The 27,351-nt window shown below is 37.1% G+C and overlaps 1 protein-coding gene across 1 annotated transcript in view; it reads right to left on the reverse strand.

Annotated features, from left to right (window-relative positions):
• Nucleotides 1–2,720: 2,720 nt before the first annotated feature.
• The window catches only part of ZDHHC2 (zinc finger DHHC-type palmitoyltransferase 2), a 36,009-nt gene continuing 11,378 nt past the window's right edge, over nucleotides 2,721–27,351 (reverse strand). Inside the window, exons 3-13 of the mRNA XM_030239231.2 lie at nucleotides 25,302–25,396; nucleotides 22,289–22,409; nucleotides 21,304–21,373; nucleotides 19,702–19,734; nucleotides 14,858–14,978; nucleotides 13,942–14,074; nucleotides 11,833–11,959; nucleotides 11,576–11,668; nucleotides 10,421–10,530; nucleotides 9,864–9,941; nucleotides 2,721–7,016 (exon numbers count right to left, since the gene is read on the reverse strand). Coding sequence (XP_030095091.2) covers nucleotides 9,901–9,941; nucleotides 10,421–10,530; nucleotides 11,576–11,668; nucleotides 11,833–11,959; nucleotides 13,942–14,074; nucleotides 14,858–14,978; nucleotides 19,702–19,734; nucleotides 21,304–21,373; nucleotides 22,289–22,409; nucleotides 25,302–25,396 — 944 coding nt within the window. The 3' untranslated portion in view covers nucleotides 2,721–7,016; nucleotides 9,864–9,900. The remainder of the gene's footprint in view (nucleotides 7,017–9,863; nucleotides 9,942–10,420; nucleotides 10,531–11,575; nucleotides 11,669–11,832; nucleotides 11,960–13,941; nucleotides 14,075–14,857; nucleotides 14,979–19,701; nucleotides 19,735–21,303; nucleotides 21,374–22,288; nucleotides 22,410–25,301; nucleotides 25,397–27,351) is intronic.

Genomic DNA, 27,351 nt, shown 5'->3' on the forward strand with positions numbered 1-27,351 from the left:
GCCTGAAATCTGTTTCCAAAGTGGCCAGCTTTAATTGCTTTTTGCAAAAATTGATGTGCAGGCACAGTTCCAGCTGTCTAGACATGCACCTTTTTGTTCAGAGACAAGAATTCTCTTTCTAGGCCTCTGCTTTTCCCAATCCATTTAAAATATACTGTTGTTGAGTGGGTTTGTCAGAAGAAATGCAATATCCAAACCTGCTATATTTGATCTTTCTATTTTTAATCCACTTGTATTTTTGGCTTCTGGAGTCAGATGAGTGTTCCAGGAACCTTATGTTCTCTGACACTAATTTTTTTTAATATATATAATTTTTATTTTAAGCATTTAGTTCCTTTGCTCATTGAAACTAGGCAAGAAGCATTCTTGAAGTGGAGGAAAATAGGTCTGGAACACAAAGTATTTAAGGCTTTTCCCACATAAATTTGCTGATGACCTATAAACTCTTGACATCGAAGAAATTTCTCTTATCTGACTTGGTTACTCCATGCTCAAGAATGCTTCATTCCCTTACTCTGAAAATCCAAGAAAAGTAGCAGGAAGCCTGCATTCATGAACAAGGTGCTTCTGATTCAGCTCAAAACACGGAAAGGTGGAATCAGGATGTGTGACATTCTCTGGAAAAAGGAAGATTTATCCTTGGTGGAGGAAGATCGGATTAGGAGTATAAAACCTGGAGTTCTCTTTCAAACTCCCAATTGGATTTTCAACCTTGAATTAACTAATAACATGCACTGAAAGAAAACACTCCTATACTGAAGCAGTTTTTAGGCCTTCACTGGAAGTTTAATAATCACGTGTCAATGGATTTAGGGTGGTGTGGGTTCATTGCAGTTTAGTAACCTGTAAAATAATCAAGTGAAAATTTAAATAAAACAAACTTCTCAAGATTTTTATTTACACCACCGCATCAGTGATGGCAAAGAAAGCCAAAAGCTTCCAATAGAATTGTGGGTATTTGTCTAACTACTTTAAATTGTTGAGTTTGAACAAAATCTCACAAAGAATAAACCCTGATTTTTACATAGAGTAAAATCAGTTATCTCTGCATACTTCTCTATTCATATCATGAAGTTATTTTCTTGGTATATCCTATGTTTAGGGCACCTTGATTGGTTTTTGGGGAGTTGTTTTATTTCCCTCTTCCATGAGGCTGCTTATTTGGTGTCTATTTCCCTCTTGCACTACCTCACACAAATAGTGAAATGTGGATGATTCTCCTGCATTATTTTAGCAGTCTTGGGTTGGGAATAAATCTGCACATTCATGCCAGCTGTGAAGATCTGATTTCTGCAGGGGCTGGTGTTGTCCTTCTGCTGCCAGCAGAGATGAGCTACCAATTCTTGCCTCTGTTGGACGCTTGTCTTTCCCAAGAGTGCTCTTTCCCATGCTCCTAAGACACTTGCCTCAGTTAACTGTGTTGTATAATGTGAGGGAGAGCTAGAGAAGAGGGAAGGGAAGCCTTTTCCCTTCTCTGTACCAGGTTGAAGTTGGCAGCTGGGGTGGCATTGGCAATACCTTTTCTTTACTTCTCATCATATAACTGAGCTTGGCAAGCTCCCTGTTTCCTTCATTCTTGTCCCTCTACATGCTCTGGGGAGTAACTGTAGTATCTATGATAGTGTTTTATAGGAAGCTGCTGATTTTTACTATTGTATCTATTTGCAATACTGGCCAGTTCAATCTCTTGATGTGATGGAGAAAATAACTGGAAGTTCCTGTTGTTCAGGCTGTTACAGTGTGTGTGTGTTGTCTATTTTTGCCTTTACAACAGGAGCTCTTTCTTAAGTGAACTAAGAATTATTCTATTTTCAGATATAAAAAAAAAGGAAAGTGATTTCATAAAGTGATGACTGTCAGGAAGTGCTGGGTCTGTTCCAGTTATGCCAATCAGTTAAACTGTGAGCATGCAGAGGGGGAGAGAGGGGAGATGGCTCATGGCACATCTTCCAACTGCTGCACTCAAACTATTGGGACCATCTGCTTGAGATAAAAGTGATCAAGGATGAAAGATGTGATCAATGCCTCAAATACTGTATTTCAGAATGACTGAGTTACTGTATTTCAGTGATAAGTGACAACTTGGAAAAATGAAGGAATTACCTAGCAAGAATCAACTCTGGTAGGGAGAATAATAAAGAACCAAAGTAGTGATTGTACATTTCACATTTAACAATTTCAATCTGGACTTCTAGGGAAGGGAAGGAGAAGAGAGAAAGAAAGATAATACAAAATTTAAAGAAGGAACAATTGAAAAATTGCCAAGGGAACATGGCAGGGCTTTCGTTAGGTTATGTCAGATGTCACTTGCTCCAAGTTTCATCCCAGAAGGCTCCTTTATTTGCCATCCTACTACAAGGTCACTGATAAGCAGGTGGTAGATGCAAGTGAAATAGCAACAGAGACATCCCACCACCCCCACTGCATAGCAACATATTCTTTCTTTTTAATCTTGTTTTGGATGAGAATGTTTGTGTATGGTTCAATACCACTATTTTTGGAAGGGTTTTAAAAACAGGATGAGCTTGGACCATGTACTGCATCTCATGTCTGAAGTGGTAGAGGTGAAAGCTGCTTTCATCTTTACGTAACTGTTCCTGCAGCTTTAGAGGTCCCTGAGCCAACAGTCTCACTCCTCTCTGCACAGGAGGTGGATCCAGCACTTTCCTAAGGAGGGCTGTTAGGAAAGGCAGCTCTGAAGAGTCTGGCCTGGCAGGGACTGGAGAACCCTCATGAAGCAAAGCTGCACTGTGGTGACACTGTGGGTGACAATCCTGGTTAGTAGCTATCTTTCTTGTACCTTTTCACTTCTATAAAGTGTAGGGGGTTGAAGACACCCCCACCTCCCCCCTGCCCTTTTTGGGGGAACAAAATTCCAACTTTTTGACTAGCAACAGCACTCAAAAAAGAGGGCAGCTCTGTCTGCTCTGCCAGCATAAAGGCATAGAGTGTTTCACCCATGAGAGATGATAAGAGAACTGGCTCCTTCTCAACCCCTTCCAGTGTCAGTGCATTGTGAGGTGAACCTTGGAGAAGCGAAATACACCTACAAAAGTCCAAGACTCCAGGTGAAGAGGTGAGGGGGAACATTTACAGCAGCTATGGTGTCAGTGAAGCCTTAGTGGAGAGGATGTTCTGCTGTTGAGGTACACCATCAGTAAAACTGGTAGTAGTGTGTCAATGACTACTACATACATGACATGCTGAACATGAAGCATTTATTTATGTGAGCAACACATACACGTGGCAAAGTTATACACTAAATTTATGTAGAAATGTATTTCCCCCCACCCCTCCACACACCAGTCAACCAAACCAGGGGAAGAACTCTCAATTAATTAAAAAATTAATGGAAGAAAAGAAAACAGATAGGACGTGTTTCAGTAATTTTCTTTTGTGCATTCCTCAAATGGTAAGGAATCATCAAATAAAATAATAAATACAGAGAATATTAACATACCTTTCCTTATATATTCAGATGTTTATTTTAAGGGAAATTAGGTTTCAGTCCAAATAATGATGAAAAACAGCTACAGCATTCCACACACTGAAATAAACTTGTTTCCTTTCTGGAGTGTCCCTCACAAGAGATACTCAAGAACCATCTGTATTTCATACTGTGCAATGTGCTCTAGGATGATCCTGCTTGAGTAGGGACCAGGGAACCCCAGTGGTGGTCCCTTCCAACCTTTGCCACTCTCTGATTTTGTGTTTCATTCATTACCTGCCCAGCCATAGACTACTAAAGAACTTTCAGTCTGTAACCTAAACTGGACAGTGTTTTTCTCTCAAGTTAAAGAATTAAAGTGCATAACAGCAACTGTATCTTAACTGCTCACAAAGATTGTGTTCCATTTTTTTAACAAAAATAGTTCTCTGTGAAGACTTTGAGTACTCCATCGCCAGTACATCTACTGATACAGAGTATGTGTGGTCTACTTCTGGTGCAGATGTTTTGGATTTGTTCTAACCTACAAATAAAATACATTTTTTACAAATGTAGGGAACTATGGTTCACATGACTGTTTACATAGATACAAAATAAATTGAACTCTGCTGTCATTTGGGACTCAGGCCTATCTGAGGAGTCTGCAGAACTCATCCAGTTTCCACTAAAGCTTGAAACACAGTCATACCTCTAGACAAATATCAGGGATATTATTTTCTTCTTAGCAAAAAAGTAGATTAGTAACTGTACAGTAGGTAAAAAGCACTCCTTAAAAAAAATACAGAAATTAGGCAAAAGGCTGTAGTAAAGTGCCTAGCAAGAATATAAAGGACAGGAGAATCAGTGTATGCAGACAAACAACACTGCATCCTTGCTACCCTGACTTCTTCACAAATTCTCCTGCATGCCTTGTAACACTGACACTGGTCAGTATGTCAAAAAGAGAATTTTCACTTTGTTATAGAAAGTATAAGAGAGTTTAAAGCCAAGACTAGAGTCATATAATCAGAAATTATACTTTGGACCATGATTAACTCGATTTTGTCCATACTCTACACAGTGAGAACTGCCAGGAACCCTCAGAGCCTGCTGACAGTGCTCTTCATGGAGACACAGCTCATGCCCATCCAGAGAGCAGATGTACCTACAGCCCCTGGCTCAGATCAATGCTCAATGCTTACATCTGAGCTACCATCCTTTCTTTCCCTTTCTCCTCCCTTCATCAGTGCCTGTTTCCCATGCCTCCATCAGTTTTCTGTGAGGGGGACAGCCTCTGGCTGCAACAAAACTGCAGATTATTTAGGGCTATTGTGCTTTCCAAGTGTGACTTCTGAGACATGGAGAAGCCAGGCATTTTTTGATCCCTTATCCCTGTCCTTTCTCTACATTGATCCCTAGCCTCACTGAGAGATCTCAGAGCCCTGGACACAGAGAAACCGACACAAGAGAGATCCATTTCCAGGAAGTGTTTTGCTGGGGAGGAAATCTTTTGTCTTTACATAAAAATATGGTGCAAGACACACTGAAGCTGAATTTCAACTTTCTACTCGGTATTTTTAAATGCATGCTCCATGATAAACCACCCTGTGACTAACTGCATAAAAAACAAGACTCTACAGATAGAGAACCTGAAGTGTTAAAAAATATATTTTCCCTCTCCCCCTTATCCCTTGACAAGTTCGCCTTTAAACAAACACGAATATGAGGTAAGCTGACAGAACAACACTGAATAAAGAGCTGCAAAAAATCTTTTGGTAACTAGATCTCTGCAGGCATAATGTAAACTGTATGCTACCTTCATGCTAGTTTAAAAAAGGTGTTCTACATCAAGGGATCCATACTCTGGCACTTCTGGCAATAAACAGATGTTTTCAGGCTGGTAAAATGTTTAGATTTAAAAGAAAAAAAAGTAAAATAAATACATTTCCCCTCACTAGAGAAAAAAAGCGCCACATTTTGCTACAACAGCTACCACTTAAGCTGCAAACCCAAGAAAGACAAATTTTGAAGTTACCTGCTGGTAGGAGAGTTAATGATAGTATCTTTTGCTTTCAGAATTATATCACTTAGTCCTGCTGCCAGTTTCCTAAACAAACAACGGGCATCTTTACACTGTGAACCAACCCACTAAGTAATCCAGGTTTGATAATAGAAGTACTTTCCTGTTTCAACCGAACTCAGCATAGTCTGAGGTTTTCACCTTTCTTTTTTTGACTTGTCTTTTTATCTAGCCCCCTAGAAAGCATAACTAAGTTCCTCCTAAAATTGTTTTCAGAATACAAATTTGCATTTAAATGTAAACACTGATACCATAAATGTAGCATATACAAAAGGCACAAGACAATTAGATTTGTGTTGCTGAAACTTCCTTGACTTTGAAAGCCAAAAATGCTTCTTTTATTCTGGTCAGTAAACTCTGATCCTAAGAAAGCTGCTATCTCCTAACTTAATTAAATGGGATTTCCTATGTGCAGCAGCTTGGCTTTTTGGTATTGCAATCAAAAGTCCATTGTCCTGTAAATGCAAATATCAAAAGTTATAACAGTACCTTGACTGCACATGGTATTCATGAAGTTATGCAGTAAGAAAGGCAGTGTCTTGAAGAAAAAGTGAAAAAAGAAATCTGAGACAAATATTGATTAATAGGAAATTAGGAGCCTGAAAGACAGTGGCCCTCAGTAACTAACAGAGGTTGTTGGTAGAAAACCTTTTGGATCGAAGTTCAGGGCCAACATTTGCTTCCCAAAGGGGTAAGAGCTCCAAATGGGAAATAAAATCCCATTTCATAGGACTGTTCTGTGAAGCTTCCATCAAAATCCCCAGCTGGCCGGTTTCATTTACGTATTACCCCCCTGGACACAGGCTTTTCATTGCATCACTGAGCAGTGGCCCACTGTACCAGTCAATTAACCAAAGGATTTTTTTCCCCTCTCAACAACTTTTTCAACTATCTGTTGTACAGACCTTTGGGAAAACTTTTACAATAATGTTTTCCAAAAAATGTTCCAAAAGCAGTCAGACACTTCACTTAAGTCTTCTTCAAAAATTGCTTATCAAGGGCTCAAAAGAAAATACAGTCCACCAAGCCACTAAACTATTCCTAATCAACACTGGCTGTTCTCCCAGTTCATAAAGCCAGTAATGCAAAAATTTGATTTTAAACTCAACAATTACAACAATTTGAATTAAAAGGTGAATTTTCAAAACCAAGCCAAGAACATGAACTGATAGTAAGGAGGTCACATCACATTTTTCTTGTGCTGAATACCAAAGTAAAACCAGCCATTGAATTTTTACAATTGTAAACGCAGACTCTTCTTTTGTACCACTTTCTAGTACTCAATCATCCTTCACCATTCAAACCCAGGAATTTTAAGTTGAAACATCCTTTATATGGTTCAGAAGTAGTATGTTTAGTTTCGTGTTTCAAGCAGTGACATGGAGACAGCTAATCATCTGTCAGTTTGTTTTCTGAGCACATCCATAGAGGAGCAGACAGGAGCAGCTGGCCAGCAGGGCTGATACTTGGAAGAATGCATCTTCCTTCCAACAACAGCTTGTTCTTAAACTGGAACAGAATATTAATCACAAAATACATTGTTAGAATAATAATGAGAAAGAATACTTTAAAATTATGTTATTGTAACAAGTCTCATCAACTTGAAGGGGAAAGTGACTAACAGCAGAATAAAAATCCCACCCTGAGGAGGAACCCAGTAAGACTGTTCACAGGTATGTTATTAATCTACTTCACGGTGACAGTGATAAGTACTGACTACACAGCAAGCAGGCCACCAGTTTATAAAAGGAGCTATTTTTATTTCCAGATACCAAAAAAAAAAATTCTCTATTACATTAGTGTAAACTACATCTGGCACTTTCATAATCAGTCCTCTGCTGACATATGAAGGATTACAGGATACAGGATATTGAACAGATCCTTCAGTGGGACAGAAATTCTAATTCTAACACATTGGCAAGGGGTGCAGCATGTATTTTTCGTATCTAAGATGAAATTACTTGGTTTTTGTGGTGACTTCAGTAGCTTTATTAAAAGTATTCTATTCAATCCCTAGGAACAAATATAATTCCTGTATTGACAATAATGTAATGAAGTTACATGTGAAGTAGCTAAAAGAAGTTTTTATATACAGGCTCTTATTCCAGCAACTGTATGTGACATATATGTAATCTATCTTTTTTCTTACTTCTCCAGAAAGTTTTAACTGCCACATAGAAATATCTCAGAGCTAAGGGTACAACCAATCTGGTGCTTATGCTCATGCCAGAGAATTAGCACTTCTTACTACCCTTCTGGAAGTGCATGAATCCAAGTGAGGCAAAACCAACCTCCAGGAGCCCCTTTATGTGACTTGAGACTTATTCTTTGGAACATAACTTCCTCTGAAAGTAGTCTCTCTTTAAAAAGCCATGTCCCAAAAAGAAAAAACAACACCAAACAAAACCCCCAAACCCCACAGAGTGAAGTAATCTGACTGCAAACACAACTCTTTCTCAGACTGGGCTAAAAGAAGAAAATAATTTAAAAAGAGCACAAGATGTTTATCAAGCTGATGGGAAAATCCACCCACTTTTAACATATTTAGAACAGTCACAGACTATGTTTGATATTCAGAGTAATGTGAATTACAAAGTTCCAATAAAATGTACACACTCTTCAAAGAAAGATATAAAGTTTAAAAGCTATTACTCAAGTAAATAAAGTGTTAAGACTTCAGAAAGTAGAACTCCAACCTGATAAAACCAGTTTTGGTATTACTTCTGTAATGGTATTACTAATGGTATTACTTCTGTAACAATCCAAGAATCTGTTTCTATGAAGTCTGTCTCCAATATTTTACTCTTTATTAGTGATGACATGTAAGACATTAAAGTAACTGAAGGTAAGTAATTTGGTCTTTTCCAGAAGCTGTTGTTTTGTTGAAAGAACTGATGGATTAAACAGTGCAAAAAATGCAGTGTTTTACATTTTGAACAAAGGGTTAGAAGGGAGGGGTTTTATATTCTATTAAAATATCATACACAGAGCAGTGAAAATTGCAGACACCATCTGAGTTTCCTTCACTCATCTCTTTAACTCTGTTCATCTGACACCCACATTTTCAACACTTCTAACACTTCACATCATCATCAAGTTTGCAGATGTACCTATATCTGGAAATGTGTCTTCATCACTGAACACAAAACCAGAATGTAAGGGCCAAGAGGTTTTTTAATTTCTCTCATGAACCAAACTGAACTTTTTGGAACTTTTTGGTACAAGCTATGGGTCCATCTGTTGGTATCTGCACACCTACTGGTTTTATAATCTGCCTTCACAGTGCAATACCATTTCTAATGGGTCTAGTAACAATCACAGCAGCTCCCTGATGACTTTCCATGCCTTCCATTTCTTCCATGAGGGACCATGAGGAACCTCACAGCCATGACAGCATGTCCAAGAGTCATACCACACATCAATGAACGACATTCACTTGAGAGGCTTTTTCAGGATGACTGAAAAGGTGCTTCCAACAGCAGGGAAGAAATGACCTTGCTGGAACAACTCCTCCATACAAATTATTTGCTATGCAAAAATACTTAGGGTTGGAGTCAAACTTTTTATACAGTTTTAAATACAAAATAATTTCATTCCATAAATTTTGGCAGAGTTAGCAATATTCAAGCATTAGAGTGAATGTGATGATTGTGTTCATTCTCCACAACCCAGGGTAAATGTCAGCTCTTGTTATGTACCTAGCAGAATTTACTACCTGCTTCTCAAACCTGCTTTCTGAGAAGTCTGTATTGCAAGATATTAATGCAAGAAATCAAGAAAATATCAGCTGTTTTTGACAACAGGTGATTAAATGCTCAGGAAGTCATATGGACACCTTTTTTCTTCAGTAGGCAGCATGTTTTTACTATTAAATAGGATGCAGCTCAGTACCTGTCTCAGAGCAAGACACTAATAGCTCATATATTAGACCAAATCCTTTTTGCTTCATCATTTGATAGACTTTTACCTGTTAGCAGACAAAGCTATGATCTTTGCATTCAGTATTAAGAACCAGCTTAATTTTCACACTTAGCCTTACAAATATTGGCTGAACAGCTTGAATACTCACAATTTTCAGTATCTTTCTAAATAAAGGGAATAATAATAATAAGAATAGAATTATAACAGACTGTTACCTAAAAACTAATGAGTATAAAGCTCAAACTAATTTCCAAACATGACACATCAAGAAACAGGAGATTTAGTTTAAAACTATGAATTCATGTGCTACTATACATGGTAAAAAATTAATTGAAGAAATGAAAACAGAAGTGTTTTAGTAATTTTCTTTTGTGCATTCTTCAAATTGTAAGGAATCATCAAATAAAATAATAAATGCAGAGATTATTAACATACCTTTCCTTACATATTCAGATGTTTCTTTTAAGGGAAATTAGGTTTCATTTTCCATGGTTAATGCAGGATTGCTCATGCCTTAAAAAACAAAAAAAAATAGTATTCCCACAGGTAAAGGTCTCATTTCATGATTTCATTATTTCAGAAAATTTATTTAATTTCATTATTTCAGCAAATAATACAACCATGAATTAACAATCATTTTAATGTCATTACTCTATTACCAAGTCAAGTCCTGCCCCATATCTATTACATAACTTTTCACTAGCTGCAAATAGGTGTCCCCTCTTTTATAAGAAATTGCTGGTCAAATCAGGCCTATCTTAAAAAATAATCAGCACCTACTGGTATCAGCATTCTGCTATCCCTTGGTCAGGTTTAACTGGGAAAGGCACAGCAGCTTGACACATGGAACTTCCTACAAGCAGGTATTTTTAAAAAGCTTCACCAATTTTGGTTCATTAATACAAACCATGTGACTGTGGTCATTGTTACAATACATCCTCCAAAATTAGTTTATACAACACCAATAATTGCAGCATAAGTCAGCTCCTTACCAACTTTGCCCTTGTCAGCCTTTGCAGCAGTTTCTGGCCAAGATGGTGCATCTGTAAGTAGGTGGCTCTGGGAATCACGCAAGGGCTTTGCAGGAAACAGATGGTTCTCACTGTAGCACCAATAAAAAGAACATTAGTGAACTGCAGTAATTTTTCATCATCTTACCATACATTTGTCATATGCAGTATTTTCCTTACCTCACCTTGCTTCTTGTCTGATGAATTGTTACTTTTTTAACATTATATACATTACACTGTGGTTGTCACAAGTGCAAGCACAATCTAAAAGCACAGGGATTTTTAATTTGACAGCTGTGTTATATTAATACATGTACTTCAGCCCCAAATGCACTCTTACCTATATTCTTCTTCACTACAACAAACATGATAAATTGTGGAGAGAACATCTCCAAAATCTCTTTCCTAACATAAGCTACAGAATGCTGGGGTAAGATAAAATGTCAGTAAGCAGCAAGCTGAAATGTCATATATTTCTTTTACGAATAAAAGATTGTCAGTATGATTCTATTATCATTTCTTAACCTCATATTCACTCTACTTATCAAACGTTTCAAAAAGAATGCAATATGAATTTATTCAAAGGAGAATGTGCATACTTTTCACACTTTAAAGAAGCCATGTCCATTAAGGATAAGAATTAATAAAACATGTTCTATTATCAGCAGAAACAACACTTAATATTCAGCTTCCTGTGCTTTGGCCCAAGTGCTATTAGGGATGATTGCCTTATATGGAGCAGCTTTCACCAGACGAGAAAAAGCAGGCATCCCCCAAAAGCCATGCAAGGCAATGGATTTCTATCACAGGCAGTGACTAACCATCTCATATGTATGCATAAAGAATATTGCTGATATGGATTGTTAGGCAGGTGTGAAAAATTCAGGTCCTGGGATGTCACTGAGCAGAGACAAAGCACATCAGGGGAAAATCTCACCCCACCTAATTTCCATAAATTTAAATATAAATCTGAGGATTACCTGATTTACAGCTTAACTGTTAAAATATGATTTGGATTTATTAAAAGGATACTTTTCATTTGCCTATCACTTTTAAGTATATTATACATCATTAGGTTTACGTGTGCACAGGAAGAAAAAGATCAACTATATGAACTGGGTAACAAAAGCAGATTACCTTTTGGATGTTGCATTAAGTCCACCAGGTGTGGAAGCTTGCTCAGGATCCTGATTAACAAGGCAAGTTGGAAAGGAGCAACCATCCCCTAAACTGGAAAATTTGGAATTGGTATCATATGTACAAAATCTCTCAACTTTGAAGAATTTTTTTTTATTTATTACTATATATTATTTCAAAAAACTAACCATCCCCCAAACACTCTGCATCCTGATCATTCAACAGTTTAAATAAATTAAGCATTAGGAACAGCATACCTTGAAAACACAGGCAGCAACCAGTATTTCTTCTCATCACCAAACACCTGCCTTAGGTTTTTGCTGAAGCCCAGACTAAAGCCATTCTTATCTGTTCTGTGACGAAATATGGGAGCTCTGAATACCTCTTAAAAGAAAAAGATTAATGAGACCTCTTTGCAGGTTACTCTCCCACCAGTACTTAGGCAATTGCACTGCCATTCACCCAAGAGGAAAGGCTGTACTGCCCAAATGACTGAGAAAGAGTGAGAGCACTCTTGGAAGCCAAAGTCAGTGAGTGCTACACAGACACGGTGTGTGCAGAGCAAGTCCAGTGGCTGAGGAAGGGTGGAAGTCTCCTTCACCCTCCTCCCTCATCAAGGCAAGGATGAGTGAGGAACTCAGTTTTTAAGAAGGCATGATATGCTTAGATGAAGATTTCAGTCTGTGACTATACACAGACAGCGTTCAGGAAAGAAAAACATAAACAAAGGGTTTCTTACAGGAAAAGTAATGGAATAGAATAAAAAGTTAACCTGCTTTAGTAGTAACACCAGCTTTACACACACACTGGGGTATGAAAACACTGTGTGTTTTTACCACTGCATAAAGAAACGTCTTTGCTCATAGACCCAGATTATTCCCCCTGGCCATCCAACCTAAATTTCTGGAGAAGAGAGCTAAATATAGCTTCAAGTGTTGCAAAGTGCCTGAAGCAGAAAATTCATTCACTTTTCACCAAGTGACTGATAGCCATTTAATTCCCTTAATTGGCCATACATAGCAGGCAAGCTCTGTCCTGATGTCCTGACAGTACAGCTCCCACAAACCATGTCAGAACCATGCTGAGGCTGCCCTTCTGCAGTCAAACCTTAGCCAAGAACTGCTGGAAATGACCTTCCACATGCAGTGTGCATTAATTACAATGGGTTTTAAACAAAGGGGGAGGGAAAATGGGGGCACCCTTTTAGATGCCCATATTAGGCTAGGAAAAGAACTCCCAGGATGATTTAAGCACAGTCACACTTAAAGCTATCATGGCTTCATTACCAAATTACTGCATTTTTAAGGGTTCACATATTATTGAACTATTGTTAATATAATATTATAATACATAACTTATTATTATTATTGTTATTATTATTATTAATATTAATATTATTATTAAGCTATTTCCCAAAGTAAAATGGGAAAAGACACCCAGATCTTTTCTGAGTAACTTAAGCAAGCAGGACACGTTATATTATCAGTATGGGATTTCATTTGTTTTGTAAACACAAAATGTTGAATTAGAAGTGTAATGCATTATGATTACTGCTGAACAAATTTTTTTGCACTAAAATGAAAAGACCAGTTTATCAACAGAACACTAATTTATTTTTGTTCAAATAATCATCTTTAACAAAACTTTTCTCTACTTATACCTAGGTAGAAATTAATACCAGTAAAAAATTTAAAGTCAATGATTTGTTAGAATTCTGAAGAAACTCAAAAAATCCTAGAGGAAATTTTGAAGTAAACAAGCTTTCTTCCATTGATACAGATACCTATTTTCAAAGTTTTCTATTCATCACCAAAATCATCATTAATCATCATTAACAAATCCAAAACCAGGAAAAAACAGGTCAATTCATTGGCCTACTTTAAATCAGCTTAAGTCAACAGGAAAGCATTTAGAGATTTAGAAATTTTAATGACTATTTATTAATTTTAATGGCATTATTACAGTCCAGCATGCAGAAGAGAACAGGCACTGAAGTCTTCTGGACTTTATTTGTTAAGTTTTTTGATCAGACACACGTGCATTCAAGCATTATGTGTGCGAGCACACAGTAGTCCATCAAACATTTATGAGGAATTTATCTTGATTTCATTTCAATTTTTTTAGTTTATACAGTTTCTGTTAACAAACTGTGGGTTGAAAGCAGTGAGAGGAAGAATGTTGATTAATAACTTGGCTCTTTGAGGAAAGAGAAAGAGTCAAAATTTCCAGGGAACAGAAGAACTTGGGAGTCTTCTAACCAAGAAACCAGTGTAGAATTTTGCACTTCCTCCATTACCTCCATGCATATAAGATACATTTATTATTTATTTTTTGCTGTCAAACACAGAAGCATTAAATCTACTTACCTAATGTAGATTTATTCTTGCTGACAAGCCAACAGTGATACCCAAAGAGAGAAGACAAACTGACAGAAAACATAGCTGCAGCAAAGAATAAAAACATGATGTGGAACTTGGCTTGAGTATCAGGAAGGCCATTCTGAAAATTAAAAAAAAAAAAAAAAAAAGCCATTAGAATTGGGGAAATAGCTGTTTCATTTGATTGTTAATATTCCCATATTCAGCCAAATGAAATTCAGCACATAGACAAACACACCACACTACAAGAATATCAAGAAATGGATTATATACCTTCCATGCACAGACAGCCACGCAATTAGGTTGGTGACAAAATCTAAGTTAAAGCAACAGGCCATTTCTTGGGAAACCAAAAATACTGAGAGCAACAATCTGAAATTTAGATCTGAACTTTGAAGTGTCTTTTAGAGAAGAATGATTTGAAAAAAATGGAGGCCATGATTGCATATATAGGCTATACTTCTGTACGTGAAATTAGGAGATACTAGCTTACAATGCAATGCCCTGGAATCACAGAATGCCTTGGCTTGGAAGGGACCTTAACAATCATTTAGTTCCCAACACCCCTCCATGGACACCACCCAGGGGGCACCTTCAGCTCGATCAGGTTCCTCATAGCCCTATCCAGCCTGGTCTGGAACACTTCCAGGAATGAGGGAGGAATCAATAACTCCTCTGGGCAACCTGTTCCAGTGCCTCACCACCCTCACAGTAAAGAATTCTTTGTAATACCTAATCAATATCTGCCCTCTTTCAGCTTAAAGCCATTTCTCCTTGTCCCATCACTACATGTCCTTGTAAAAATGTCTCTTTAGCCTTTCTGCAGGTCCCCTTAGAATCTTAGATTCCTTGCACAGCAGTAACCCCACACACTTAAAGGCAGTATGTAGATCAGAGTACTTACTGTCCAAAACTTGATAAAGTACTGCAAATCTGTTGCAGCGATGAAAAGGCAATATAGTAGTGAGTAAGCCAAGAAGAGAAGAAAAAATTTATAATTGGAGAACCCTACACAGTTGTTCACCCTGATAAAAACAAACAAATAAACATGTAAGAATGAAATGTCATGAAAGTTTTCTTTGCTTTCATCCAGTTTAAATGAAACTTATTTACTATAAAAACATTTATACCAGCATGTAAACCAAGTTTTACTTCCTATCTCTGCTGCCTCAAGCTACTGGAATGGATTTAGCTTCAATTTGCAAATTAGTGGAGTAACCCAAATCAAAACACCACCACCACAAAAAAGCCCCAACAACTTTACCAGGTAACACTGCTTTCAACAGCTTACTGAAATCATATTTTCACTTATGGCATGAAACTTCTTCTCAGCACATCTGATGTAAATGTGATTGCAGTTCACTTTTGTTTTTAGTTTGCAGGTAAGTATCCATGTTATACCATTAGGCATACTGCATGGTAACAGGGACAGTAACAAGCCAGGAACAGAAACTTGACTGAATTTTGTGAGAATAAAAGCAGTCTCATTTAATCCAGATATCCTCCTTCATTAATCATACTATATACTTAAAACTTCTCATACTAAAAAGCTTCTTAGTAAGATTCTCAAACGTAAGAGCATTCATAGGAGAGTCCTAAAAATACTTATATTTACATTAAATGAGAGAAGTGCTACTCTGGAGCAGAAAACATTCCATATCAGTGACAACATGATAGGTAATAAGACATTAGAAATACATCTAAATGTTAAAATAAATCTCATTTTATCATTTTCACGTATGGGCTTTAAGATCACGCGCCTCCCATTTGCAAAGTTTTTTATACACAATAATGAGAAAGTAGTATACACTCTGATGATGAGGGTGCATTTAGTACCACAGTAGCTTCCCATTAGAGACAACATACCAAGTATTATGAATTTTAGAGTGCTATTAAACACATAATGATATTCCATCCACCAAATGAAAAAATATTGGAGCACTCCCCAAGGGCAGTTTATAGGTAAACTGCTTCCTCTTTTATTTGGTTGCATCGAGAAGCTAATCAAAATTATCTATGCACTAACCTTGACATAACTCTTCATGTGAGTTTAAAAAACCTAACTGATACTGTCAGTTCAATTTGCTATCAAAAAGATCAGCCAATCAAAAGAAGACAGCATCCATAAAGATACTTGTGTATTGATAAATAATTCTAAAAATGTGTGGTGAGGCTCAACTTTAGCTTCCAGAAGTGCAGGGCAAGTTGCCACAACTGCTCTCTTCTTTAGGGAGATGGTGATGCTAGTGGCAGAAGACATCCTAATCAGATAAGGGTAAAATCTTCAAAACAACAAAGAAATTTTCACTGTACCTTACTGTTACCCGTTCTCAGGGTGGGTAGTGAGTTGGGTCAGTTTGTTCTATGTTTTGTTTAGACAAAACATAACATCTTGGCTAAATAGAAAATTTTGCATTTTCATTTAAACATGCAGCAATAGCTAAGCATTCCTATTAACCACAATTAAGCACTCCCAACAGATTGTTCTAATTGAAGAAAAAGGATATATATTTATACACTCATCATTATCCTTATTGAAAACTGAACATAAAATTCTCCACGGTGAAACGGGCTTTTTCATTATAGATGTAAAAGTAAGCAACTCCACAATAAACTGCAAGCAATTCAGGTTTAAGTTTTCTATGATAATCCTACTTTCCTTTCAGGATACTTATTTTTGAACTGCTATTACTTAAGACATTGTTTGATGTGAGAAAAGAAATATCAAGTGAAATGTTATTCTCCAAAGATTACATGTCTTGTATCAAAGATAGATTTCTTTGTAACTGCTGTTTTGCACAATGGCATGTGGCACACGTGTCAAAATAAACTTGCATGAATTATTATGCTCCCTTCAAATTTGACAAGGCCCCAGACTGCAGAGGTCTTACTGGAAAAGAATCTCCTTCATCAGAACACTGAAGAGAAGGTAAACACCAAGGTTTTGTAATTGTACTGTTTGAGCATGTAGCACCAAATCTCAAACCTCAAGAACAGTGGTTAGATTTGAAGTCCAACATTTCTGAGAAAGAGCCAAACTGATAAATATACCAGCAACCAGCTAAATAATGGTATGCTATTGCAGTGAAACATTCATACAGTCAGAACAGTCCAGAATAACAATTTGGATTACAGCTAACATTTTAAATGCTCCATTTTCAAGTACAAAAAGAATATATATAATCCTGTCTGATGGGCTAGCTTACTGAAAATGCCAGGCAAAGAAATAATTTACAAGGCACTGAAGGTGATGAGACTCAGCTAACAAAAAACATCACAGAATCCAGGAGGTGCTAACTATTTGGATCACTCAAAAGATAAAGGAGAGATGTTTTGAATTATTCCTAAGGTATTCCTAAATGCACTGTGTTAGTACTAAGAGTGTTATATACAAACAGTATTTTTGGTGATGCCTCAAACCTTTGGTTTCCCACCTGCAGGTCCATCTGGATATAGTGAGTAGCAGCAGCACTAGAAATCCCCAATGGATCACTTAAACCTTTCAGAGTAGTTAGTGGGCAGTTAGCATTAAATTTTTCTGTTTATCACAGCCCTTCCATTAGCACAGGAGTGACAGCCAAATAAAGCCTCCAGAGAGCAGAAGACAGCTAACTTGGGGCCAGGACATGACAACCTCTCATTTACCTCTGCCTTCCAAGAGCTTCATCTTACTGTCCACAGGTTATTTTACCCATCCCCTCTCCAGAAATCCTTCTCCTGGCAGAATATGAAATTAGAGAGACAGCTCTCATTGCTGTTTCCCTGCTCTCCCTAAGCATCATGCGAGTTCTTTTCCCCTTCCTTCCCACCCAACTTGCTCCCACCAAAAAATCACAACATGAAAAGCAGAGCAGAACCTAATGATGCTCAGAGGGGCTGAAGCCCATCCACTATACTGAACTTTACCCTTACTTTTGTTGGCAAGATAGCCACATATTTCCCTAAGAACCTTTAAACACAGGAAAAATATCAAGCTTGATCAGCACCTCTGCAGTATTTCAAAACTCTTTCATCTCTTCCACATGGTTCTTTTTTTAGGGTGAGCAAGGAACTGTGAACATCTGCTCAAATTAGGAAAAAACACACAATACCTCTTTTTCTAATGCATTTCTCTTAGTTGGAGTACAAAAGGAACACCTCTCCATCAAGAAGCATTATACATCTCTCAATTACCTTCCCTATTTTTATTTCTTTTTTTGCACCCATTGCTCATTAGATTAAAACCAATGAGCAGTGTAAATACTCTCTCAAACTGGGAATGTTTACGTTGTTAAATTAAGAAGAGTGCAAACATATATAGTAAGCAAATGTTACTGACAGGAAAACAGAATTTTTCTAGAAGTTTCTGCCCTAGTGAAATAACACCTGACTGTCCCTTTACACAAAACCTAAGTACTGCTTATAATCTGCTATTTGATACAATGGGTTTTTATTCTGAATTTGAAGTTTACATGAAGGACATTTTCATGTAAAAGCACAAAATAATCCTGAAGAGACCACAGAGCTTATAAGAAGTGTTTATAACACTGAATATTAGTAGTCATATAGAGACTTTTCACTGGTATTTTGTCAGAAATAGCCTGACAACTCTTTACTGGTTTTCTTACAGTTTTTGACAAGGCAGCTAGTAAAAAGCTGAAAAAATGAAACTATCTTTTTTGTTCTAAGAAATTGGTTCCACATTCAATGGTTTTACCTGTTTGCTTTGTTGTGGCCTTGTTTGTTGTTGTTGTTGTGGGTTTTTTTAAGAAGCCCACTACTACTACTACTGAACATCCTCAATTTTCACATGCTGATTATCCCTACAGCACAAAAACTCTGCCCTACCCTGCTAACTGCTTCTTTCAATTGTATCTACCCTGTAGATGCAAAATAAGATGAGATGCTTAAAATCAAATTACTTTATGGCAGATGCTGTAGTCAGGACCAAGAGAAACAGGGGGACTCCAGCACCCCTTCCAGCAGGACAGAGCCTCCTCTGTCCTAGAATTTCTTATAAGTGTCAAAACCACTGCTTAGAACCATCTACCATTCAGTTTGTCCAACAGAGGGGATTCTTCTTTTCTGCTCATTTTATATGGTGAAGAACTGCCATGTACCACTCAATCCTCTAAACTTGGACCTCATTAAGCAATTATCTTTAATTATTTCTGTGAGATACACCTGCCAAACTGACATAAACCTAATTACACATCCAGTCTATCCACTGGTTCCGAGGGCTGCTAAGAAAAGATGGGAGCAAAATGAGGGAGGCAGAGGGGAGAAAGAATCAAAGAACACAAAGAACTCATAAAACTGGAAGTGCTAACCTGGTGTTTCCAGCAAGCCCACTCCAGCTGTCCTGGGAGCTTTGGTAAAAGGAACTAGACACAGCCTTGCCCTTTAGTTTTAAACCTAGGGTAGCACTTCACCCTTCAATGCAACTAAAGCACAGTAATATTCAAATTCAATGAAGAAAAGATGCCATTCTTAAAAGAAGCTCTCACTGATCAGAAGTCTATTTCATCCATATTTGTGAAAACATAGAGGTATCTAACTCAAAGGTCCAAGAAAAATGATATTTGAACTTCCTTCTGTATGTCACAACACAAAAGAAGACACAGAGTAAACAACTCCAACAGTTCTGCAAGACCAGTAACTTCACATACACATCTAACTCTAGGAATGCTGAAGCATCTTCATCATGGCAGGCCCCACAAAAGTGTATTTTACCAAATCAGAACATAAGAAAACCAATAGTACACTCACCAAGGGCAGTGATGATCCATTTTCAAAATGCATCTTTAAAAAGCCCCAGCAGAATTCCAAGCATCATCAAAAGAAAAAAAAAAGTCAGAAGCAAAGTTACATGCCAGATTTAAATTATTTACCTACAGAATAAGAATTATCTATATTTACTATGTGTTATGTAATCTCTTTAATAAATACATCTATTTTAATTCACATGATACAGTTTACCCACAAGGGAACTGCAAAAATGGCAGATAAGCCAAATTGAAAATGTTTGACATGTCAAGAATTTATGATTTAAGAAAATGCAACCTACGGGATTTGGCCAACTTTAGCATTTGATCTTGAGTCTGAATAGGATTTTCAACTGCTGTTTATTTTCTGGCAGAGCCTTAGAAACTGGGCTAATTCAATTACTATGTAGTGATACACCTAAATATATTTCCAAGAACATGGTCTGGTTTTTTAGAAATAAATATATCTTTCTATGCAAATATAAAAGGTTTCTTAGAGATTACCTTATATGAAAGATCCCAAAGACTATTGCATTTAATCACTCTCCATTAATTAAATGTTCACAAGAAAATCAGATATGATTGAAGTGAGCAAATTTTCGTAAGGACAAAATAAAGGTATTCTTCAAAATATGTTAACTAATTGCATTCTGCAAATTTCACTCCCATTTTGTGGATAACAAGGCACCTTTTTCTTCACTAGAAACACACATGACCATATTCCTATGTTACAGTGCAACTACCATTCCACACAACACAACCAAGATGCTCTTCCTGCCTCAACTCTGCCTCTCTTTCAGTGCCTTGTTGCTTTCCTGGACAAAGCAATGCCTTCTCCACCTCACCATCTTGTTGTAGCATGTGATCAGCTGAAAAGTATTTGGAACAGCCTTAAAGCTAAAAACAAACCCCCCTCTGAAGAAGTGTCTTGTCTCAAATTAAAAATACAAAGCACTGGGAGGCCAGAGTGAAGAAACACAGAGACATCCAAACTAACTGGAAAAGGGTTAGAGAGAACAGCCAAAAGAAAGATTAAATTAGAAAGCAGACTTCTGGGGAGTATGGATATGAACTTCTTTTGTGTGAGACAAACAAGGTCTTTAATTTTATGGCTTTAGTTAGAAGTGGGAAAATGCTTGACTGTTTCTTTATTTAAACAAAAGTAACCTACAAGTTATCCAGTGAAAAATAGGATGTGAAGTGTATTACCTCAGGTAATGACATCATGATGAGATTGAGATGGGTAATGGTGCTTATTCAGACTCTAACAAAAGAAGTGCATTTTTTTAATCAGTTATTTTTGGTTACATTCTTAAGGAAAATTTTTTATTAATATTTATAATTTTTAACCATTATGTAAAGAATGTATAAGACCACGCAGTCCATGCTGGCATCAAGGGAGTCATGAAATGAATTAGACTAACCTACAGACTTCCTGAGAAATAAGTAAATGAAAGTAAATCTAAAAAAAGAAAATCTAAGGGGGAAAAAGTGTATCTGCCAAAATATTAAGCCTGAAAAATCTACTCATAAAAAATAAAAGCTTCTGTGCTAAGAAAGAAAAATTGATTAATTCAGAAAATCATTTATTTAAGGATATTCTTACTTGTCGCATACTGAACAGTGATGGCAACGATCTGGTTTTACAAGATGGCATCTGTCACAGTATCTGATTGCTAAAGAAAAAAGTTCCAAGATTAGATTTCCATGTAAATTTACATATTTTGATTTCTGAATTCTGTGCAAAAGTAAATACTATCAGCCAGCCCTGCAGAACCCCAGGAAAGCCTTTCAGCATGATCAGAAGGAGTTGCATTTGAAGCAAAAGCATTCTTGCAATGCTGATTCTATCAGACTGAACCCAAAAAGCTCCGTTTTTGCTATCTCTGCTAATCATACTAATCTTTTTTTTTTTTCTCCCAAGCCTTATAGCTCTGCAAAACAACCTACCAACAAAACCCTCACTAGACTGGAAAAATGTTAAAGACTGTTCAACAATATAGCTATTTTTAGCTATTATTCTAACAGCTTTAATTTATAATGTGAGATTATCTCTTGGATTTGCTTAGCTAGCCAGCATTCAAAAACTGACAATATGAGTAAGGTTAGATTAACTCTTAGTTTGGAAGACCTTTTGTTCTTGCAACTGAATGACCAACAAGGAAAACAGTAACAGTTTTTTATTTTGATCTATCTAGGTATATATGACATGCAGACAGTGATTCTGGTTTTATTTTTTTTTTTAACCTATGATAAAAGAAATTTACACAGTTAATGAATGCTACAGCCTCTTCCACAGGTTGTTAGTAGCACAGGCTATTTGTTAATAGCAATTTGAAAACAAAAGCAAGGCACTGTCAGTCCACTTTAAAATCCTAAATTGTATGCTGCAATTTACTTCCCAACAACCTTTATACACTGAATAAATGTAGCTGCACAAAGCTAAATAAGTTCTTGAACCACTCTATTATTTTATGAAATATGAAAAACACTTCTTTCCTTCAATCCAAACCCTTGAAAACCCTTTTTAAATTAGTTTAGGTAGTACACCAAGACCCCTGCCTTTGTCAGTGTCCTGAACACCTATTTACCTCCAGACATTGTCCGTGTATAGATAGGAAGATCCTTGGCTGCTCGTCTTAAGACTTCTTGCTGGGATTCACCTCTAGGCTCCCTCTCTAGGGACTCCTTGTCTGAATATGATAGATGAAACTGGAATAATTTTTAAAATCAAAGAAATATTAGAAAATTCCAAGTTTACATATTTAACTGTAGGTGTGTAAAGAGGAAAAAATATTCATTATATAAAGATGGATTAGCAACACGTACAGGGTATTACAGCAAATAACCCAGTGTTCCCACAACAGCTAATTCATTTTATGGCAGCTGAAGACAAAATTAAAACCACTTCTGATTTGGTATAGAGGCAATGCTGAATGCTTCCAGAAGTATTAAGCAACATTCTTCAAGAGAAAGATCAAGAGCTTATCATTCCTCTGAAAGGTCAGTCAATTAACTTCTGTAATGCCAAATTCACTGAGTAGTGAATATAATCAGTGTTTAACTGAAGGAAAAATACACTACTAGTAATAGCAGAAAAGATAGCTTTATTTCTCTCCTGGTGTCTGGCATTTTCCCTTTTATTCTTTGTCACTGCTGTTCTCTTCATGCAGGTGCTAGGATGTGTTTTTACTTTAGAGACTGCCTGAGAGAAGGAAGAGATGGGTCTTGTAGGGTGAAACAACCATATCTTGAATATCTTCCAGAATAAAATGGCAGCTTCTGTCACTGCCCAAAACAATAACAAACATGGCTCTAGAAAGTGCTGAAAAGGTAAAAATTACTGAAAGAGATGCTTAGTATACATGAAATACTACAAATTTCATAAACACCAAAGTCCTCTGCAATACAGAAAGTAGCCAGCTTTGTCACTGTAGCTTCTAGAAACTGGCAGAAGTCTTTGTTATCTCTATCAGATAAAGAGGATACAAAATCACCTTTGAAAAGAAGTCCACATTTGGCAGGAAGAGCTGTCTCTACCCTGTGCCAGAAACAGAAGCCCTATGCACAGCATTTATGTTTACAGGAAGGCTAGTCATTACAATAATATTGATTTTTCTTTCCTAAAAAAAGTGATGCATGCAAAGATAAGAAAGCAGACAGAAACATGCAGTCAGGAGCCTATTCTCACTTCCATGGAGAAGGCACCACTCCACCCTTCCTGACAAAGCCCACAGACTTCCAAGTGAAGCTGGATATTCACTGTTTAGCTTGAGTTTCTCAGGTCACCATTTTTTCCCCTTGCAAGAATACACTCTTACCAACATCTGAGTTGATTTATATTGGGATGCATAATATTTCTCACTACAGAAACTTAGTTTAGAATACTTTTTTCAAATGCTTATTTGATGTAAACAGAGCTACTGTTGTATCTTTTTTTATTGCTCCTCAGAGTAGTCCTACATCTAAAACCTTCATGCCTGGGTACCCGTTTTCACTCCCATCTTCATGCAGTGCTTGTATAAAGCTAGTATGCACAAGTAAAGAGAGGCACACTCTACAGAAAAATCCATCAAAACCTACTTTACATGTAAAAGTTTGAAATAAGCTTAAAAGGAAGCTGTGTGGTTTGCACCAGCTGCAGTATTCATGAAAACAAAATGCAAAAGCTGGTTTTTCAGTCTTCAAATGAGTATTTGCTGGCCCAGTTCACTTGAAAATACATCTTTTTCTATTTGCAGACTTATCCTATAAAACAGAAGCCAATCAGTAACTTAACATTACAAACTACCCTAATTCAGTTTTTAAAATACTGCTGTAGTAGAATAGGAAAAAGACATGGAACAACAAAGATATCACTTACTGCCAGCAACACTGTGTAAATTCAAAGAACATAGGAACACCACACATTTCTTTCTGTTACTCATCTACAATGCTTTTCCTATCCCATTTGAAATTCTCCAGTAGTACTATATGATGGATTTGGAATTGGGCTATAATCAGCAGGATTTGTCAATGCTTTCATTGGCATCAGCCCAATTACTTGAAAACCCTTCTAATTATCAGTGCAGTCATCATATACATGCATACATTTTGCTATGTAATTTCCAAATGAAACAGGTTTTTAACTTATTTTGTTCCTACCCACCCAGGCTATAGTAAAGACTGGAGTGTGAACCCCAGTGAAGATGGCAATTAGTTTGAATTATCTACTTGCTTTCCCAATTACATATTCTAGTTGTGAATGAAAACTACTTGGAAAGGAACCTCCACACAGCAGACAATAGAAATCCCAAGCTATTTATTTTAGGTTGACCTGGTACATAGAGCAGCTAGAGTTGAGTCCATGCCAAAAGAAGTGTTTGCTTTGTGGGTATTTCCAACTACAGGACAGCCACAGCATGGCTCCTGCTGAGCTCAGAGGTTGTGTAACACAGCACCTACTGAGGACTCAAGGGTTTCTGTACAAAGACAGAAGGGAAGAGGCCAAAAAGTTGTGCTAGCTACAAAAAGCTGCATGGGCAGAACTTCCACTGGGGCCATTGATGAAGAACCTTCCCAGATCTCTTTTATTTATGTGGCTGTTCTTTACCAGCTCCCCTCCTGCTCAGCCAGCTGGGGCTTCCCACCATCAGCTAACCTAATGTGCACTCCCACCACAATCCAAAAGTTCCTTCATACCAAAACAGATGGGGAAGAAGTTTTAGTTCAGAGGACAACAGAGAGATGCCGACAAGAAATATAAGTCTTAAACCACAGGGAAATAAATTTTTGCCCCTGTAAAAGTCTGATACTCCCAAGGCAAAGATTCAGGCTGATAGTTCAAATAACTCATATTTTTCAAGGATCAAAAATCAAGGATTTTTTTCTTCTACCATAAATATCTCATTTTAAAATATCTACTAAAAAAAATCGAGAAATTGTTACATTTTTTTTTGTCTTGCTCACTACACTGATTGCAATCTGACTCCTATTAAGAAGCTGTAACTGCCATTTGTGTTTTCCTACAGAGTGTAAAACTACATGAGATCAGAGACCAAGTTGTTCAAACACTACAAAATCAGACATTTGGGTAGGCTATTTCATAAACAAAAGTTATCTTACTTCTTTTGAAGGATTCATTGGTAGCGTAAAGATTGTTTTCCAATATGACCAGACGAACAGCATGAAAAATATGTGGTAAGCAACCAGGCACACAACTAAAATCAGAAGGGAACAGAATTAATACAAACAGGCCAGTGATATTGTAGTACTTACAAATAGTGCCTGTAGGCATCACAGATAGTTCTCTAACAGATGTAAATACAGAGGCTCTGGAAAAGCTTTGCCACAAAAATACTGCACTGCAACTTGACATAAGACAAATGCAAACTGTGGGGGGAAGGTCATGGTACAGTCTACACAGATTACAGAAGTTTGAGGAAAATGGTTAATAGCCCATTTAAGCACCATCATTAATTAGCAAGCAGTCTCCATATCACATTTGTTAAACCCTAATTAACTGATGCATCTCTGCCTTTTGGCATTACAGATCTTGTAGGGAGATTGCTAGCCTGCAAACCCCTGCTCTGCCTCCCCCCAGCAAAAGCCCCAACCCCCCAAAGGACGTAAGGGGACAATGACAAGTGTGAGGGGACTCTTGGGGTGAATATACACATGATACCTGAGCAGTAACCACATCCAGTTCATTTGTTTTCCTAGATTTTAGGAGGGAGGACAGTTGGGCGGTTTTTAAAACCTACAGGTCCTTTAAATTCAAGTGTTCATTCACTATGCAATATTCTTCACAGCCAGTCAGCATTTATTCTTTTTTTTTTTTTAATAGATGAGAACCAACATCTACCATGCTGAGTTTTTTAACTAGAATACAGAAGGTAACAGTAACTTTTCCTAAGAGTCTGCCATGGGTTGATAGGTATTTCCACTTAAAAGCTCTCACCCTAGTAAGCAATTCACTACAGTAAATAGCAAATCACAGATTCATATCCCCTGATTAACATACTCTAATGACAAGAAAAAATGTTTTTCCACAAATTCATATCCTCAAGAAGTGTCATAATGGGAAACCTGTGTACTTTCACTCCAGGATCTGAAATACTGCCCTTGTATGGTCAGCTAGTGGAGTCTTTTTATACGTCATATTATTCAGGGCTGGAGAATTCTTTAAAACACATGCATGATTGTGCATATAAATGCAGGAACAGTCGTCTGGTATGCTCTTACTTTTTGCAATTTTGCCTTAAAAGTAACACTGAATAAATATTTTTTGTGTTGAAGTTTGTTTATTGAAATAGCAGGAACACTGCAAATATTTACTCTTATTCACTAAGCTGTTAAAAATAATAATCAAAAACTAATAGAATCTGAGGAGTGACTCTGTACAAAGCTTTTGGGATGATAGAGGCAAAGAGTTATTTGCCAGGTCTATAAACTGAAAGAAAAATCTTATCAGCATAAATAAGTGATAGAACTGGACTCCACACAAAGCACAATACACTAAATTACCACCTTGTTATTGCATAAGCATCTGGACAGGAACAGTCCCCACTTTTATCAGAATATTTCTATCAGCTCTAAAAAAAACTGATTTACTCAAACAAAATCAGTATTTTTTTTAAACAGCAGTATATTCATGGCATATAGTGAGAGCAAAGTAGGACAAGTTGTCTGACTTTTGTACATGATGCACTTACCGATCTGCACCAAGCATTTTATTGTTCAAAAAAACTCCCCAGTAACTAACTGACAAGAAATTTGTTCATATACTAAAAAAAAAAAAAAAAAAAAAAAAAAAGGCGCCTAATGCCTAAAGACATTATCCAAAGTTTTTCCTTTGAAGTCTGAACAAGCCTTGAGCTCATCTTGTTTGATCTTGAACCTCAGCTCCCCTGGCTGGTCACTCCTCCCAGGTTACCCACCCACCAGTTTCCCTGCACTGTGATGGAGACCTTGGGCTACCCAGCGGCTTCACCGGGCCCGTGGCTGCTGAGAGTCCAACCTAAGAACTTCATTTCACCTGAGGCAGTTAAAGAAGAGCTGTCTCACTAGCAGAAACCTTTCTATTTTACATGTTTTCTGGAAAAAACCCCAAAACCAATCAACCAACCAGCCAACCAAAAAAAACCCCAACTCAACCAAACAAAACAAATCCCAA

This window comes from Serinus canaria, chromosome 4 (genome assembly GCF_022539315.1).
Source record: "Serinus canaria isolate serCan28SL12 chromosome 4, serCan2020, whole genome shotgun sequence".
Classification (NCBI taxonomy): domain Eukaryota; kingdom Metazoa; phylum Chordata; class Aves; order Passeriformes; family Fringillidae; genus Serinus; species Serinus canaria.